The 19,849-nt window shown below is 36.1% G+C and overlaps 1 protein-coding gene across 3 annotated transcripts in view; it reads right to left on the bottom strand.

The window, feature by feature from the left end:
- UBR3 (ubiquitin protein ligase E3 component n-recognin 3) overlaps positions 1-19,849 on the bottom strand; it is a 169,804-nt gene continuing 149,955 nt past the window's right edge. For all 3 annotated transcript variants that reach the window (XM_040971695.1, XM_040971696.1, XM_040971697.1), the window contains 6 exons: positions 14,982-15,089; positions 14,720-14,845; positions 8,659-8,838; positions 3,311-3,520; positions 2,636-2,775; positions 1-2,359 (listed from right to left, as the gene is read on the bottom strand). In XM_040971695.1, coding sequence (XP_040827629.1) covers positions 2,242-2,359; positions 2,636-2,775; positions 3,311-3,520; positions 8,659-8,838; positions 14,720-14,845; positions 14,982-15,089 — 882 coding nt within the window. In that variant the 3' untranslated portion in view covers positions 1-2,241. The remainder of the gene's footprint in view (positions 2,360-2,635; positions 2,776-3,310; positions 3,521-8,658; positions 8,839-14,719; positions 14,846-14,981; positions 15,090-19,849) is intronic.

Below are 19,849 nucleotides of genomic sequence, written 5' to 3'. Positions count from 1 at the left end.
GACCTTTCACAAACCAAATGGCAGGTTTTTATTAACATATCTTACAATGTTGATTATTTCTAAATTTTGTAATTTATGCTTAATTATAAAGATTGATTTAGCTTCTACAGTAATGTACTGTATTTAAATCATTCACACACAATATCACACCAGTACTTATTTTTGAATAATATACACACATCACTCTAAGTTGGACCTGTTAATTTTAAAAGTGGGTTTATAAATGGGACTTATAAAAGTTATGGGGAAAAAATTAAAGTTCTAGTTTAGCAGCATGCATGTATGTATTCAAGTACAATCTTCAACCAAGTGCTTCTGTAAAATTTATTGGTGACTAATTCACCAATATTGAAATAAACACTATCAAATATCCAAAGATTAAAGTTAAGGCTAATATTTTCACTTCACATCCATATGCACAACCAAAAACATTCCATTTTAAATATGTAATAATCAAAGCTTGAATACATTATACCATGTGTATATAGCATCAGAGTTTCAAACTGCAGAATTATTCAAGTTTGTGAATCCTGTAACAATATTTACTAGAGATGTAAATTAGTATTTTGCTCTTTAACCACACTCACAAATGGTCTGGTATTCATAATAATTGATGCAAAAAATATGATAGGCTGAACTTATGATACAGGATTTTAAAAAGCAGCAATGTGTTGGAAAAGACAGTGATTTTGTCCAACAGAATCATTCTGGATTTACAGAAAGTTATCTTAATACTTTGGAAAGATATAAAAATAGCAAGCTATTTCCATGTATTTCATTGTGGAGTTACAGGTGGTTTTTTGACTTCCTGAACACATCTGGGTATGTACTATTCTGTTTTCCCTATATTAGTGCAAGTCATCATTTAATGTCCATTTTCATACTCTGTAATGTTGAAATTTTTTTTTAGAATATGGATCTCATGTTTTTATATTGTTCTATTATATTTAGTTTATTTTTACATAAAAAAACATAATTTCAATATGACAAGTCATGGAAATTAAATGTGTCAAGAACTGCTTGACAGCACTAAATGTGAAAAACTCATCAAATTAATCATTTGGAAAAAAATTTCCTGGTAGCAATATAGAACACGCATTTTGGTGGTTTTCCTTTCCTACTTATAGGTAAGCTTTAGTTCAAACATCCCCATTCTTAGCAATTTTAAGACCCTACAAACTGCTTCCACAAGCAGTTTCTAAGAAGATGCACCACAGATTCTTGAGGTCATCACCATTGAGCCATGTCCCCCCTTTAAGGAAACCAAACAGAAATAGCAGTTAACTTTACTGTACAAACACAATTCAGCTGAACCTCTTGGGCTGATGGGAAAGCTTTGAAACGTGTGATTTATTTGTGGGGAAGACTGAACATTTCTAATCCACTCAGATGAACAAAAACTTGCTTGGTAGATAAGAAGTGGGTATGCGCAGACTCAAAACCTGCCACATATATTTCTTAAACTTTAATTTTGTAGGAAAAGCTGTGTTGCTACCTCTACCAATCCACCCAAATGAAACAGCAGATTTTTATTTTAAGGCTCCCCAGCCACACATATGTCCCCCAAAATGCACTGTAATATATTAACAACAGCTATCTACTTATTTTACAGCTACTTCAATTATTTACCTGGGAGAATACTTATGAAATTCCTGAGAATGAATTAAGTTTTCAGCAAATCCTTAAACTTTTAACAGACTCCCCACAATTAAAAAAAAATTAATTTCTACTATTAGACCAACTTTTACTATACAGTATTTCACATAATCATGTTTTACATTTTTTCTAATTACATACAGCAAAAAATCTCAAATCAACACACAAATGGTGAGGAAAAAAGATGCATTATGTTTAGCAAATGCAAATTAAAACACACAAATAGAAAACAGGAGCAAAATTTCAAATAAATCACACCCACTCCACATATAAATGAATAGCTGATATGCACTGCAGGGAGAATCAATTCTGAATGATTTTGTGAACAAGTTGTGCTTCTTATCAATTGTGCACTTAAACAAAAAACCACTAAAGAATGATTTCACTTATTTGTTACACTCTCCAGACACTTTTTTCAAAGTATGATTTCATTAATGTGATTACCAAGCACCTAATTTTGGAAAGGCTTCATAATGTGTCTTTTTCCCCTCAGCAAATATTATTCCCAAATTAAGTTAAAGCTTATTGTTGATAAAATAAATTCTTAATGAAAATGACACTAGAATGCAATGCTGAGGTGGTGAGTCACAGCCCATTGTAATGTGGACCCCATCTTTTATTGATGTGATCAAAAGTATGAGAAATCCACTGCTGCTCGAGAACTTTGTATCTTTCTTTGCAAATGTAGAGAGGTTTGCCTCGCCTGGAATAAAAAAGAAAAAGCATGAAAAGTAATACAATACAATTAAGATTTCAAAAGTATTTCATTTCTCATTGACTCTTTATGGCAAAAATCTAACATACAAATTCATGTTTCTTTAGCATGCTGATAGAGAAAATATCTCAAAAACCAGAAATAGGTTATAACTGACTACTGGACATAAGCAGTTAAGAAAAACAATATAGTTAACAAGGTAGAAAATTGGTGTCTGCTGACCAAACTTCAATAAAAACCATGCTATATCCTTGCATATCTGACCTAAGATCCCGGTCTTCCTCTCCATGTGCATCCAGATACACCGACCCCCAAAGACAGAAGCGGTGGCCTCGAATGATGATAATCACTGATGCATTGATCAAAAGGAAGATCCCAGTTCCGGCACCACAGTTCTGAGAATGCTAAACAAAATTTAAGTGTATAAGTACACTTCATAATCCAACAGACATTGTAACAATCAACAGTGTGTAAATTAAATGACTTCTAGATAACAAAGATATATTCAAAATTTTTCAGATTTCATCTGAGTTAAGCTCCTAACACTACTCTCAATACTTCACTATTAACACATTAGGTGGAGTTTGGGTCAGGATTATCCAGAAAATAATAAAAATAAAAGTCCACTTGGTTCATAGGCTGTCAACCACCACAGCACAGATGTGTGCTGAGCCACAGTCCCAGGGATGTACATCATTAACAGACAGTGGGAAAGGAGATCGGAAACTGCACTTAACCAGAGCTTTATTCACTTAAAGCCTTACAAATTTCTTCTCAACCCTCTACTTAAAAAACAAAAACAAAACCAGTCTCAAGATGTATTGTGTTTAATTCATGGAGTAGTTCAATTTGAAGAACTCGTTTCACCACATATACCCCATTCAATGTGATATAAGATTTCCATTTTTCATAAATTTTATATTATTTACTATTGCTTACCAAAACACATTCACAGTAACTCTGTTGCTTGCAGCAAAGTCCTTTCAGGCACACAAAAGTACCACAAACAAGACAAACAGCGGGGTCTTTAGGAACCTTGGTACAAACACTACAGGTTTTTCTGTGGTAGTACTGAAAAATGGTATTATAATTCTCAGGCAACTGGAGTAGGTGTGGTAATTTCCATTTTGATTCTTGGATAAGCAAGGCCTAAAACATTCGAAAACAGTCATTAGTCCTAGAAATTTAATAGTATGAAATAGATTGTTGTTTGTTTTGTTTTTAAGAACTTAAGAAAAATATATACCTTGGAGAATGTGACTTCTTTTCTTTACTCACACTCCTCTCATTTCATTTTACAAGTAACAAAAATAGTGCTTTGACAATTACCATTATATATTTTAATGAGGCTTCTAAATGCAATACAATATATTTGTTTTAGATTAACTAACCCAAAACATGTAGACATACTATTACTTCCAAAAATATTAACTATCTCTAAGCACACATGAAAACTGTACCTAGGTATATTTGTGTAAACATGGTCACTGCAAAGTTTATACAGTTTGCATTTTTAGAAATTAAGTTTTGATCTTTCTTGGAAAAATCAACATCTCATTAACTTTTTCTTTAAGAATGGGTAATTATAGAGCTGATGCTATGGTGTAGTGAACCAAGCTTCCACCTGCGGTGCTGGCATCCCATGTGGGCGCCAGTTCATGTCCCAACTACTCCACTTCCAACTGGGCTCAGTGCTGATAGCTTGAGCAGGTTGTAGAGGATGGCTTGGGTGCTCAGGCCCCTGCACCCATGTGGGAGACTTAGGGAAGACTCCTGGCTCCTAGTTTCAGCTCTGGCCATTGTAGTCACTCAAGACTGAACCAGTGGGTGAAGGACTTCTCTCTCTTTGTCTCACCTTCTCTAACTCCGCTTTTCAAACAAAAAAATAAAGTAAAATAAAAATAAATAAATCATATAAAAAGGAAGGATAAATATTACTAATTATTTCTATTTTGATACTTTGTAGTTTAAAATTTCCTTCCTAGAATAGTAAGATTCATTACGCCTCAAACTCTTATTTGCATCCACAAGTGTTGGAGCTAAATTCTTTTCATAATTTTACTGTTTTAGGTACCCAAAAAGAGTCAACTTAGTTAAATTTCCCTGCTGGGTATGATTTATTTCACTATTTTCAGTTGTATGAAAATACTAGTCACAGCACTAATTTTTTCAGGATGTTACTTCAGTCACATTTAACGTAGACGGAATGTAGTGTGAATCCATTATCTTAAGAATCTGTGTAACATCAATTTATATGGTGACTGAATCACACTATTTTCAGCCAATCATTATGCATCCATATCATGCAGTAACTAAGTGGCTAACTTGTTGCTTATCAATGACCTTATACATTAAATGAGCCATGAAAGCAAGCCTAAGGACAATCCACATATGGGTTGATAACATGCCATTTGTGCTCAATGCTGGACCTCAAAAATGGCAAGTGAAAGGAAAAGCAATTTATCCTTACTGAACTAGCCACTTAAAATAAGTTGTTTACTACCTGCCAACTGATACCACAGTGCACACAGTCGAAGAATTTCCTTCAGAGAGAAGGCAATCAGTGGATGTTCATAAAAAAAATTATCATCAAATCATTTCAGCCCTATGTAAGCAAGACAGGATCAGCCACCAGAAACTTGGGTCCCTTAGAACAATGTTTGGGTCACATCCTCAGATAGATGAATTGACTCAGTTCAGATGCTGATCCAAAAAAGTAAAAGAAGAAAATGATAGAATCTGTATGTTTGCTATAGTGCCTGACTAGCTGTAAAGTTTTGCAAATATGTCATATATTTTTTGCAACATTCTCATTGTCCTTTCCTTTCTTTTATTATTGAATTCAACATGAAGGTTCTTGGAAGTAGAAATCAAGTCTAACACAGACATTCCTTATCATACATATCTTACAGTTTAAAGGTAATTTTACATAATATTTTCTCAAAAATTTTATGAATGAAATGGAGTTTTCAATTTGTGGTCTCTTATCAGTACTCAAAAGTTTCAGGTTTTGGATTTCAAGATACTCAATCTGTAACCACATGACAAATTCTCCTCAAAAACAACCCTATCCATAGTGCTCTCTAGGGCTCTTAGGGCTGTCCCCAGCACAGGGCCCCATTCTATCACCGGGATGTACACAGGATCCAAGTCAGGCAAACCCGCTTCTCTCTCCTTGAGCTCGGGCCTTGTGCACACACATGAGAAGGAAAGAGAAAGGAAGGCAGGTGTGCCACGCAGCTAAGTACTTCAGAGAAAATACGCCCTAGGCCATCCTCTTCCCAAGGAATGGCAATTCAGTTCTTAATTCTCCAAGTTCCTGGTATATGCTTCTAATCAACTAGTTTTTTGTTTTTAACCCCATTGTGGTTTACTTTCATTTTATTTTGTTTTCCTTTCCTCAGATCAGAACTGGCTTTGTTATTTGCATTAACAATTCAGCAGTAATTTACAGACTACCTTCAAGGACACTGTTTTGGATAATTCAAGTCTTACTATTCAAATTCTAAAATCCTGAAAAAGAGAATCTGGTTGGTCTACAGCCAGAGTCAGGGTTAGGAGAAAACAATGAAGCAAGAATACCAGCAGAGATACTAGTCAGTCTAGGGAGTGTTGGCAGTTAAGCCTAGATTGAAATCCAAGGCCAGAAGAAACCCAAGGGCCACTACCTCTGGACCTCCAGCAGTTCATTCTGAACAACAAACTGCAGATTTGAGATAAACCTGGGACAAGCGCGCCCTCTTGTGCTGAAATAGAGATAATACAACAAAAGCAAAGGCGGCAATCCTCTACTTAGGGTGCCTTCTAGTGTGAAATAGTGGTAGGGTCCAAAGGCTCCAAGAAAATATGCACACTTCTTAGAATTTCTAGAACAAAGAAATAAAGGCAGATTGTAAACAGCAAAAAATGATTAAGTTATCAATTAACATATGATGCCACAGGCAAACAAGCACCAACAACTTTCAGGGAACTCTGACTTGACTTACTGCAGCAAATAAGGTGCTAGAACCTGGTTAGACAGTAGCTGATATATACAAAATCTTAGATGCAGAAATCAAAATAGGTGTTTTAAAGACACTTAACAAAAATTAGGAGAATAGAAAAATGATTCACCATTCTGAGAGAAACTTAACCAAGAAAATAATTTTAAAAAGAGAATTATGAGTTGAAAATATATATTAAAGATAAAAATATAATGAAAGACATTAGTAGCAGAACACATCAAACAAGAAAGATTTAGTGAGCTCAAAGATAGCTATCTAAAAAAACAGAGAGAAAAAAAGATGAAAAAAAACCTTGCTGGAATTTTGGGACATTAAGACACCAAATATCAAGTTATTGTGGCTCTAAAGGTACTTGAGAAAGCCAACAGGGTAGAAAGCAAACTTTAAAAGATATCAGAAAATTTCCCAAGCCCAAAGACACAACAACCTAGATAAAGGAAGGTCCAAGGTAGTTAATTATATTTTACTCAACTAAGTCTACCCCAAGACATTCTAAACTCCAAGGCTAAAGATAAAGAGAAGATTGTTTAAACTATAAAAGAATCTGCAAGAATATCCCACTTCATGCCAGTGCCATGGTCTGACCACGGAGTGCAAGTCAAAGCTGAACCTCCTCAGTGGTCAGATGGAGCAGTGGACAGCATATCCAGGCATAGTCCATCAGAACCTGCAGAGGACACCTGGTACCACAACAGAGGACGGAGGACAGAGCACATCAATCAACCACCCCAGCCATGTGTTGGCAATCGGAAACTATGGTATGGATTATGTCAACCACTGGATTCTGCAGCGATTTCATTGTGCTTGGAACAGCGAGATTAACAGCAATTCAGAACTGTAGAACTATCAAAAACACTTGAGCAGGACCCTCAGAGCAGGCCCCACACTGGGGAACTGGGACAGGTGGGAGACTGGGTGAAGCTTCTCCATTTATCTCCCTCTTTACCTCAGAAACAGGGGATTTAAAAAAAAAAAGCATAAAATGAGGATGGGAAGGCAAGCAAGATGGTGAAAATTCTCAAAAACATGCCAGCATCTTCTCCCTGGGCAGTGGAGTATTATCAGTGGTGGCTAAAGTAGAAGCATGTTCCTAGCAGAACCATATATGAGAGGTCTTCCAAAAGTTCATGGAAAATGTGACAAAAGACTTTTTTTCAAAAATTTTAAATCAAATTAAATTCATCTTTTAATTCAACTTTTCTAAATTTTTTTTAAAAAAGGTTTATTTATTTGAAATGCAGAGATACAGAGGGTGGGCAACTTTTCTACATTTTTTTTAAAAAGGCTTATTTATTTGAAATACAGAGATACAGAGGGTGGGGTGAGGGGTAAGGAGAAGAGATTTCACCCACGGATTTACTCTGCATTAGTCACAGCCATGCTGACCTGAAGCCAGGAGCGAGGAGTTTCACAAAGGCCTCCACATGGGTCCATAGGGATTAGGGACTTGGGCCATTTCCTGCTGCTCTTCCATGCATCAGCAGGGTAATGAATTGTAAGTGGAGTAGCTGAAGCTCCAACCAGCATCCATATGGATACCAGAATTGGAGGATTGGAGGAGGCAGGTTTACCGACTACACTGCAGTGTCAACCACACCCCCTTTTTCTATTTTTGGAAGTATCATTATAAGTGAGCCACTATTCTAAGGAGTCAAGGTCAAGATCTCAAGGGCATGCACATCTGGTTTCCAAGTCCCGTAGATTTTCTTCAAATGTCCCTATATTAGTTACTTTCACACTTTTACCATTAGAAAAATAGTCCAGATTTCCTTCAAATTAGTCTTTGGCTTTCCTCTCTCCTGAATTTTTCCACTAAAAAGCCACCAGAATTGCCTCCCTAAAATGCTACTTTCTTCAAATTATCCCATTTCTCAAAACCTATAGTTCTGGCTATAGACAAAGGCACTAGCCATGACCATCACAGCACTCACTTCTGCGTCCACACTCCACTCTGTAACACACTTATCTCCAATGTGAGCTCTGAGTTACGCCCAACCTTTTAATGCAAAAAATATGATCTTTTGGATCTGCTAGTCCAAATCTTCATTTAAATGAAAAAGTTAAGTTCCACATCCACCTTAAATTTTTTTGCATCTTATAAGTTAAGATTATATTTACCTGAAATGTTTTTGCTTTTATACTCATAAATAATGAGTAAACCATTTTTGGTTTAATGCTTAATGTTTCTAAGAATAGAAAATCTTAAATTCAAAATTCATCACTTTTATGTTACCTAGCAGTTCATCATCATTGTGGCAAATGTATACTATGTTTTTTACATACCTTTCCTTGTTCTGCATGTCTTTCAGTAAATGATTTTATCTCAAAACACCACTGAGTTATAATATCAAATGCTGGAGCTGGCCAATCCAGACATGAGGCACTGACGAATGGATGTTCTGTTTGGTAAAATGTTGGCAGAAGTCCCAGGCAGCTGGCAAGAACTGAAAATTCTTCTTCTTCCTTTTGGAAATGAAACAGAAAATTCTTAAGATGTTTCATCAAGAACAGTTCCTATTGTAGCTAGGATCAGTGTCATTCTCGTTAACTACTTTAGGACAACTGAAAAAAGTGAGGAAAGCAGGAAGAGAAAACAAGAGTAAAAGGTTTCCTGGCGATCCAGATAACCCCCAAACATTCTCCTTGCACTTCAACTCCTGAGAGACATAGCATCTGCTGCTTTTATACATCAGTTTTTATACGAAGTTGTCACTTACCTGGTGCACACAGTCTACGGAACCTAGTTACTCTGTAAAAGCAAGTGTTAGTGCTACTAAAAAGATACAGGTTGTCAGTGTGGATAAAGAATAATAGTAAAATACAGAATCCATGAAAAGCAGTGCTAAATAACTTGCCTAGACTCTGAGTAAGCATGAAACAAAGTCACAAGTGTGTGAGGGTGGAGTTTAAAAACACAACCTTGCAGATGAAAGAATTAGCCAATTTAAGGCTATACTCACTAATAAAAGTAGTGGATCAATCAGTGATCCAAGGACTCAGATCCTGAAGGATGGGTATGGGTGTGTGTGTGTGTGTGTGTGTGTTTCAATAAAATTTTTTTTAATAAAAAGATGGAGAAAGGGTCTGATTTAGTTTGCAGGTTATAGTTTGCTAACTCTGATCTAGAGTTCCACAAAATACCTCCATGTACTGTGGAAGAAAATCTCTGATGGCTTCCATAGAGGTCTTTGCCCTCATCTATCTTTATGACTTTATCTTGTGTCACTCATTATGCCAATCACCATGGCCTTTTTTCTATTGACTTGCCAAACTTCAGCCATACCTTAGCATACCCCTAATAATGTTCAGAGCCTTGGTATTTGATAGTCTCATTTTAGAGGTTCTTGCTATGGCTGGCCTTTTCTCATTATTCAAAATTTAAGTTGTCATTTTTTTAAAAAAAATTTATTATTATTATCATTTTATGATACAGTTCCATAGGCTCCAGGGATTTCCCTTATCCCCTCTCCAATTCCCCCCCACACACCTAGTTCCTCTATATCATTACTATAGTATAGTTCTTCATACACAATCATATGTCCATCATTGTGGACATGGACAATGGCAGAGAGTCCAGCATTCTATTGTCAAAATATGGTAAACAGTTTCATTGTAAGTCCATCTTTGTCTACAAGTAGAGATGCATACTACATCTTCACATCTGGATATGTTAGTCTCCATTTCACAGTTAGTGTACATCCCCTTAAATGAAAAGTCACAAAACAAAATCAACAATAGGAAATAAAATAGAAATTTACAATGCCATGAGGTTAAATAACATGTTACTAGATATGACAGTCTCCATTACACAGCTTCTATACATCCACTTAAATGAAAAGCCACAAAACAAAATCAGCAACACAACCTTGCAGATGAAAGAACTAGCCAATTTAAGGCTATACTCACTAATAAAAAAGTGGACCAATCAATGATCCAAGGACTCAGATCCTAAAGGATGGTTTTAAAATAAGTGTGCTAGTATTATAAATAAAAAAATACATTCCCCAATTCCTTTTAATGTCACTGAAAGACCATATAGGAGGCTGCTTTGTCCACCCTTCTGGTTCACCAATCAATTACTGCAGCTTCTCGGGGCTATCTGCCCAGAACCCTGTTAGGGAGAACTCACACCAGCCAGTCATATCCAGGTATCCGTACCCTTCCATAACTTGCACATGATTCTATTCCTGCACTTACATTCTCTGTTAATAACTTGATAAGTAAATTAGTCTTCTCTTAGACTGTGGGTTCCCTGGTAGCAGGGAGTCTGTCCTCCCTGAGCTTCATACATAGTGAACAGACAAAAAATGCTTGTAAAACTGAACTAACTATGCACATTAAGGCAAAATTCTGAAAATAGTATGACAAAGAAATAAGGATGAAAAAGCAAAATGATGCACAAGCTGAAAAAGATGGTTTTTAAAATCTCAGGAAATGAGGCTACAAACTGTTTACATAGCTACACAAAGAAGGCATTTAAAATCTGCATACTATAAAATCCACTGTTTTAATGTAGCCTGATGAATTTTGGTAAATGTATGATTATGCAATCACTAAAGTAAAATCTAAGGACAACCTCGTCATCACCCAAAATTTGCTTGTGCTTCTAGGCCCCCAGGTGTCTCTAATCTGCTTTCTGTCATTCTAGTTTTGGCTTTTTAAAATTTTTCATACAAATGGAATCATGCAGTCTGTGGTCCTCTGTGCCTGACCTCTTTCATGTAGTTTAATATTCTGAGATTAATTCATGTGATTAGGCAGTTCATTCCTTCTAAAGACCGACGAGTGTCCCACTGGGTAAATATACCACATTTTGCTCATATAGTCACCTGTTAATGTTATGGATTGTGTCCAATTATTTTTTTTTAATTTAGAAATAAGGATGCTGGGGCCCAGCACACTGGCGCAGTGGTTAAGGTCCTCGCCTTGCACGCCCGGGATCCCATATGGGCGCCGGTTCTAATCCCGGCAGCCCCACTTCCCATCCAGCTCCCTGCCTGTGGCCTGGGAAAGCAGTCAAGGACAGCCCAAAGCTTTGGGACCCTGCACCCATGCAGGAGACCCAGAAGAGGCTCCTGGCTTCGGATCGGCATAGCATCGGCCGTTGTGCTCACTTGGGGAGTGAATCATCGGACGGAAGACCTTCCTCTCTGTCTCTCCTCTCTGTATATCCGCCTTTCCAATAAAAAATAAAATAAATCTTTAAAAAAAAAGAAATAAAGATGCTATGAGATTTCATTAATAAGTCTACATGTGGACATGCTTTCATTTCTTTTGGTAGCTAACTAGCAGAATTGTTGGATTGTTCAGTAAATATAAACTTAACACTTTAAAAGAAGCTGCCAAACTCAAATTGAGCATATCATTTGCATTCCTACCAGTAATGAATGTATGAGAACTCTAAGTACTCTAAAATCCTCACCAATACTTAGTATAATCACTTGTGACATTAGTTCATCCTCCTCTAATGAATAATGCTGCTGATCATCTTTTCATCTAGTCTTGGACATTTATGTTCTTTCTGGGAAGCATGACAGAAATTTCGGGACTTCTTTTACATTTTTTTTAATCTTACTGTTAAAACAGATCTTGATATTTCTTGATAATATTACAAAATAAACATATTAGTCAATAGAGGTCTTGGAAAAAAACTGACCTACAATTCAAATACTATGAAAGTCACTGAGTTAAGATACAGTCTAGGAGTGGGCATCTGGTGCAGCAATAAAGATGCTATCTCAGAGGGCCTGGGTTGGAGTCACTGCCTCATTTTGGATTCAGCTTTCTGCTAAAGTCAGCCTTGTGAGGCAGCAGATGATGACTCAAACCTGTGGGTCTCTGTCCCCCACCTGCAGACCCAGACTAACAAAGCTCTTGACTCCTGGCCTTGACGGGGTCCTGCCCTAGCTGGCACAGACATTCGGGAGTGACTCAGTTGATGGGGCATAGCTGTCTCTCTGCACAGCTCTTTCAAACAGCTAAAAAAAACTTCCAGAAACTGAGTTGCTTCAATCACAGAACTGGGCAACAACTGCTGCCATCTAATTCCAGACTACTTTCATCATCCCTACTGTACATGAACTTATTTCTCAATTTCAAGTTGCTCACTGCTAGCATATGAAAATGATATCTCAAATATAGTTATATCTATAATCTCACTGAACTGTTTAGAACAGTTTATTTTGGGAATTCCTTATGATTTTTTATATAGAACATTATCTTATATGAACAATGTTTCACTTCTTCCTTTCCAATTTACATGTCTTTTATTACTTTCTTTTGCCTAAATGCCATGTTAAAAATTCCAATAGAGGGCCAGAGACATGGATAGTACTCTGAGCCTCAACTGAGGAGCCGTGTTCCTACACCGGCACTGAATCCTAGCTGCTCCACCTCTGATCCTGCACTCCTTGCTTATGGCCTGGAAAAGCAATGAAGTCTGAACAAGTCACTGGGCCCCTAGAACTCCATCGAGGTTTTCCATGTGGATGGCAGGGGACCAAGAGGCCCAGAATAATTTCTAGACTCCTGACTTAGTCTGGCACAGCCCTGGTCATTCTGGTCATGTGGGGAGTGAACCAATAAATGCAAAATTTCTCACATGTTCTGTGTCTTACTCTTTAAAACTCTGCCTTTCATTCAAAAAATATAAAAACATTTCCTTCTTTTCCACAGACTTAATTTGTTGCTCTTATATAGCTATATTACTTAAAAAGCAAGAATAAAAAATGCTATTGTTAAAAAATATTCCACCCTACTATGTCAGTCAATGGATCTTGGAAGGATTTCCTCATTCTTTATCAGCGAGCTCAACAGCATTTCAGAACTATTGAAACCACTTGAGCAGATGACACTGGGTGGCCATTCCCCATCCCTGGGTACTGGGGCAGCTGGAAGGCTGGGTGTGGCTACTCCAGATACAGGAATCCAGATACAGATAGAACAAAAAGAAAATGTGGAAACAATGGTCTCACCCACTTTCCCCTAATCGTCAACACTTCCCACCCTAATCCACTATGCAAATACCATTTAAAAATTCTCCACCCTGATTGTCCTTCAACCCAAATCTCAATCTCACCATCCTCAACTCCTAAGAACTGATCATTAACTTACATATCTTTCCAGTGGATCTTATGTGTATATAAGCAAATGTGTCAACTATGATTTCTCCCAATCTTCATATGGGTGCCGGTTCTAATCCCGGTAGCCCCACTTTCCATCCAACTCCCTGCTTGTGGCCTGGGAAAGCAGTCAAGGAACCCAGAGCCTCGGCACCCTGCACCCGCATGGCAGACCCAGAGGAGTTTCCTGGCTTTGGAACAGCCCAGCTCCAGCTGATGCAGCCATTTGGGGAGTGAGCCAGCAGATGGAGGATCTTTATCTCTCTGCTTCTCTCTGTTAATCTTCCTTTCCAAATAAATAAATCTTAATCACACACACACACACACACACACACACACACACACATTAAGGATCCACTTAACTCTGGTGAGAATGGCCTATGTACAGAAATCTTCTAATTACTCCTGCTGGCAAGAATGTAAGGAAAAAAGTACCCTATTCCATTGCTGGTAGGACTACAGACTTGTGCAGCCACTATGAATGTCAGTATGGAGAGTGCTTAGACAAGTGAAAATTCATCAATCTATCCACACCTAACAATATATCCAAAAGAAGCGAAACCTACATATGAGAAAGCAACCTGCAGCTCTATATGCAGAGCAGCACAATCTGCAACAACAGACATGGAAACAACACAGATGTCCATGAAAAGAGGAATGGATAAAGAAACTGTGTCTACTCTATAGAATACTACTCAGCCATTAAAAACAATGAAATTCTACAGTTTGCAAAAGTAAGTGTTCCCAACTGGAGACCATTATACTCAGTGAAATAATTATGCTCAGCAAAATAAGCTAATCCCAAAAGGACAATTATCATATGTACTCTCTGATACAAGACAATCTTCCTGAAAATATAAAACAAAAAGGTAGCTTCCTAAATTTGTATTGTGAATTACATGAAATCTGCTCATTCTATATAAATAAAATATATAAATAAAATTTGGGAAAAAAAGGATATATATTTTGAAAATACCTTTTTCAAAATAACTATGCAACTTTTTTGCAGTAAAAATATAGATTATGAAAAATGTATATTATGAAAAACTATGCATGGAATTCAAAATTTTTATACTAAAAATAATCTTCAATTACATTGTCCCCTAACATTATAAAAGATTCTCATCTATATCAACATAAATACTATGCCATATATCAATATAATTCCCCAAACATAGGTCAATATAAAAACAAGGCTCCCTGTTCTTTACTCTAAATTTTACCTGGCAACTAGGCAAATCTTCTCCAAAGAGGTGATGCTGGAGAAGGCTGGTGATTCTGAGAAAAGGTAAGCAGAAGTCCTGTAAGTATTTTTCCATGGATTCTGGAGACCAAGCAATAGGGCTAGCCTAAAGTTAAAAAGAAAATTTGGATAATTCTTTCTATTACAGATGCAGTTTTTCAATAGTACATCTATAGTGGAAACAAAGAAAATCTAAATTTTTAACAGAATAATCATTTCAAATAATCTTAGTAAAAGCATACCATTGCACATTCCTGAGCTCCTTCTTCATGGTATAACTTTCCTTTAGAAAGTTCACTTATCACAAAACTCAATAACACTTCGTATGACTTTTCTGCATCACATGTATTCTGGAAAAAATTAAAATATCAGTTATATTGGTTAGTGAAAATTACTAAAACTCCACATGGGAAATGACACTTTTTAATGAGTACAGTGAAAGTATAATTACTTTACTTCCAAGAACATAAACTTCAGTTCTTCAAAACTCTGGGTAAAATCACATCCCCTAAACTTAAACTGAAAATGGGTAGCTGGTCAAAAATATTCCAATACTGTACCAGCATATAAATAACACTATAAATGGGAATAATCATGTATATGTAAATCATATTGCTTCTGACCCAGCAATATTTACACCTGGAAACTGTACCTATGAAAATAATTTTTTAAATATAGCTACATATTTTTAAGTATACATAATTTTCAACATACAGCTATGTACTTTTTAAAATATAGCTACACACACAAGATATTCATTGCAGTGGTAAAATAGAAAAATGACATGAAAATGACAACAAACACGAAGCAGTTACCTAAATTATGAAATGCCAACTGAAAAGAAAAATTCAAGCATCAAAATGACAAATTTGAGCATATGGAAAATGTTTACATTGTGAAAAAAAAGTCAAATGAAAGTATACAGGAGCTCATTATAGTGGGAAAAAATAAGTAGGCTTGTAACAGAAGGAAATAGAGACCAGGATTTTTTCTTTTACACTTTCCTTCAACTTCCTTGAAAGGGGTTTCTTAAAAAAGACTTACTGTAAAAATAAAATAGGATAATGCATTTATCACAGAATGTATAACTACACTAAATGACAATTCATTTGTATGCAATATAAAATGACAATAATTTATATGCAAATTAGAAGGCTATTAATAAAACAAAATGTATTTCAATACAATCTTTATACTTAAGAGAGTTACCTCTATATTTGCTGAGATAACAGAAGGAAGAATAATACACACATTATAATAAATTTAAACTATGGAAGAGTAATAATTTGGCTATGAAATCACTTATTCTACTCATTAACTAGTTTTGAAAATAAGAAAATGCAGGAATTAAGTAAGCACTATGAAATAAAAGGTTGTTCTGAACTCTTAAGGTTTTGATTGTCTGAACAATTAAAAACTGGTATTTGATGATACTCTCTGTACAACTCCTAGTTTATTTCATGTTATTAGATTCTTTTCAATTAGACTCTATATTCCAGAATGTCAGGAACTACACACTTTCTATTTTCCATGTATTCCTCTGCTTAACAAAAATCTGAGCAATAAATACCTACTGGGTAATTGATGGCATCTGTTTTGATAATACTGGAGCCTGTAGCTCTGAAACCTGCTTGTATATGCCTTTTTAATACTTCATTCACTGCAATATATTTATTTTACATCTTTGATTTTTGCTATATTCATTCAGCTGTATAGGGTTATGCCCTAAGTCTAAACTATGAAAATGACTGACTCTTCCACTGTTCTACTTACTTACATCATGTCACTTGCTCCACCCTTGCCTACTGAGCCAACAGAATGATCACTTGTTAAATATGATGATCTCCAGGGTATACTTAATTTACAAGAATCAGTATCTCACTGACTGATATGGCAGTTACAGAAAGAGAGATATCTTCCATATCTTGGTTCACTTCTCAAAGGGCTGCAACGACAAGGGGCAGGCAAACCAAAGCCAAGAATCCGTTCAGGTCTCCCATATCAGTGGCAGAGGCCCAGGCACTCAGGTCATTTCTGCTGCCTTCACAGGTGCATTATCAGGAACCAGATGATATGCACAGCAGTGGGCACTCAAACTAGCACTCTTACATGGGATAGAGGGGTCACAGGCAGCAGTTCAACTGACTGCTACCACAGCAGCCACTATAAAGTCTCAAATGCTCATTTAATCTAGCCAGTTCCCCCTCTTTCTGGAGGACTGATTTTTCTTTTCCTTTCTTTTCTTCTGTTGTTATTTTCCATGACTCTTCCTCCCTCTAATTCTTCCTCCCACCATTTTCCCCACATTATCATGGTAATAAAGCCCTTTAATAACGGTTACAAGTTCTGCTATTTAAGTACATCATGGCATTGCAATTATAGGCAAAGGTAGAAAATCCAACATCTTATTGTCATTAATACTTTAATCAAAGTACTTCTAAAATAATAAGTCACTTAAAATGCAGAAAACTCAGAAATTTCCTTGACAGTATTAGATGGGATAAAAGATAACTGAAATCAATGCCTATATTTTACATAGACATTTTTTGAGAAAAGTAAAGAACAGGCTCATAAAGCTTAAGAAAGATTTCAGAGTATATGGATGAAAGTCCTAGAATCATGATCAGAAAAGTTCTAAGTAAGAAATTGCAAAAGTAAGTGGATTAAATATAGAAAAGGGTCAGGAGCAAAGAGAGACAAGCAAATTTCTGCTGGGTGGAATGCTTTGTCTATATTATAGGGGCGTTTAAACTCTTTAGAATAGCAGGCTCTTGGAGTACATTCTGGATAATATGATAATATGGATAATATGATAATAAAACAAAACCTGTCCAGGGATCCCTGATTAAGAAATTCAGGGACCGGCACGGTAGCCTAATAGCTACCAAGTCCTCACCTCGCACGTGCACGGCTCCCATATGGGTGCCAGTTTTAATCCCAGCAGCTCCGCTTCCCTTCCAGCTCCCTGCTTGTGGCCTGGGAAAGCACTCGAGGATGGCCCAAAGCCTTGGAACCCTGTACCCACGTGGGAGACCTGGAAGAAATTCCTGGCTCCTGGCTTCAGATTGGCTCAGTTCTAGCCTCTACCGTCACTTGAGGAGTCCATCATCAGACAGAGATCTTCCTCTCTGTCTCTCCTCCTCTCTGTATATCTGTCCAACAAAAAATAAATAAATCTTAAAAAAAAAAAAAAAAGATGCAACTTGGGATGCCTCCCTAGGTTCTAATCCTAGTTCTCTTCCCAATTCCAGTGACTTGCAACATGTGTCCTGGGAGGCAGAAGATGACAGCTAAAGCACTCAGGTCCCTGGCACCCATATAGGAAACCCTTATAGAATTCACAGCTTCAGCCTGACCCAATTCCAGCTGTTGCTTCAGGACTGATCAGGGAAAGGAAGGTATCTGTTTATTGCTGTCTTTCTCTTTGAACTCTCTTTTTTGAAGTGATACAGATTCTTGGTAGAAATTCCACTCTCCAAATTAAGTCTCTAATACCTTTCAAAAATATATTTTTATTGCACTACAGTAGTAAATAAACTATTACCAAAATAATCACACCTAAACCTAAAAAAATTACAGCTTTGTAATGAATGAGACTCAATGAAGAAAGGAAGAAAAGGAATGAGAAATTAAAAGATCCAAAGGAAGAAAGTCATGGAAAAAAGGAAGGAATGTCAGTGTTTAATTTGTTATAGAAAAAAACTAATAACGTGCTATCAAAATTTTTGCTTTAACTCACTAAATATGTAACTATAAAGAAATATGTTTCCAAATTAGATTCTGATAAACATATGCATCATTCTAGTGTTTTATTAATGATTTTAAAAATATTGAACAGTAGTTAAGTTGAGAAAGGAAACTGACAGAATAGTTACCTGGATTAAATCATATTCTTTCCATCATAGATTCTGATATTTAAATTTCTTGTCATTAAATTTCCATTTTAGGAAACATTCAAATAAATAGATTTATAGCCAACACTACCAGCTAATTTTTTTATACATGTATTCTTTATGACTAGGCTGCTTATTAAGGAAACATCTGTGATACAACAGAGAAATCTAGTATACTTTTCTTGAATATTAGTTGAAAACTAAAAGGATATTTAAAGGGACTGATGCGTGGAACAGCAGTTCACACACCACTGGGGACATCTGCACTCCAGTTTAGAGCACTTGGGTCTGAGTCCTGGCTCTACTTGTGATTCCAGCTTCCTGCTAATGCACACCTTTGGAGGCAGTAGGTGACGGGTCTCACCACCCATGTGAGAGTCCTGGATTGAGTTTCCAGCTCCTGGTTTCAACCTGCCCTGTCCTGGCTATTGTGGCCATATGGGTAGGTGAACCAGTGGGAAAAAAATCTGTTTCTGTCCTTCTTTCTTCCTACTTTTCCCAATAAGTAAAAAATAAAGACATAAATGCAAGAAAGATAATTTCAGAAGACAAAATTACCTAAGAATCAAGTATGAATAAAAATTATTCAAAAATGAAATCCATTTTACAAATTTAGAACTATAAAATCTGAGAAGCAGAGGGAGCCCTTATAACTCAAATGGTCCAAATGCACCATTAAACAAAAACTGACAGTTTCTATGCCATGATAAAAAAAAATAAATAAATAACATTTGTAGTGGCAGGATACAGACCCAGCACTAGATTTCCATAGCCAACCAACCAGTACAATGAACTTTGCAAAGATACTATGTTGATAAAATTGAAGGTTATATTGAACACATTTCATGTATTTATAATTGGCCCTCTCTCCTTTGATAAATTAGGTATGATTTTAATAAATCTTTTTCAATAAGGTTGAAAAAGTCCTTAAGATTCTGTGAGCCAAGCGAAGATTCATACATTTATTATTTTTTTATGAATAACTTCTCTAAATAGCCATTACCTAACTAATCCAAGTCACTTTGGTTTTATAGTATTTCATTTACTATCAAGACATTGAAAACATACTTAACTAAATATGCTCAAGTTTTCCTTATCATTTGTGTAATTTAAAGAAAACCATTATGTTTGCTAAAAATAGATATGCTCTAGCATAAGTAGTATTTATTGATTTTGAGAAAAGATTTTGTTTAGATTAACTTATTTTAGTTTAGAGA

This window comes from Ochotona curzoniae, unplaced genomic scaffold (genome assembly GCF_017591425.1).
Source record: "Ochotona curzoniae isolate NIBS_2020 unplaced genomic scaffold, NIBS_Ocur_1.0 contig_2210, whole genome shotgun sequence".
Classification (NCBI taxonomy): domain Eukaryota; kingdom Metazoa; phylum Chordata; class Mammalia; order Lagomorpha; family Ochotonidae; genus Ochotona; species Ochotona curzoniae.
This window is presented reverse-complemented; position numbering and strand designations above follow the sequence as displayed.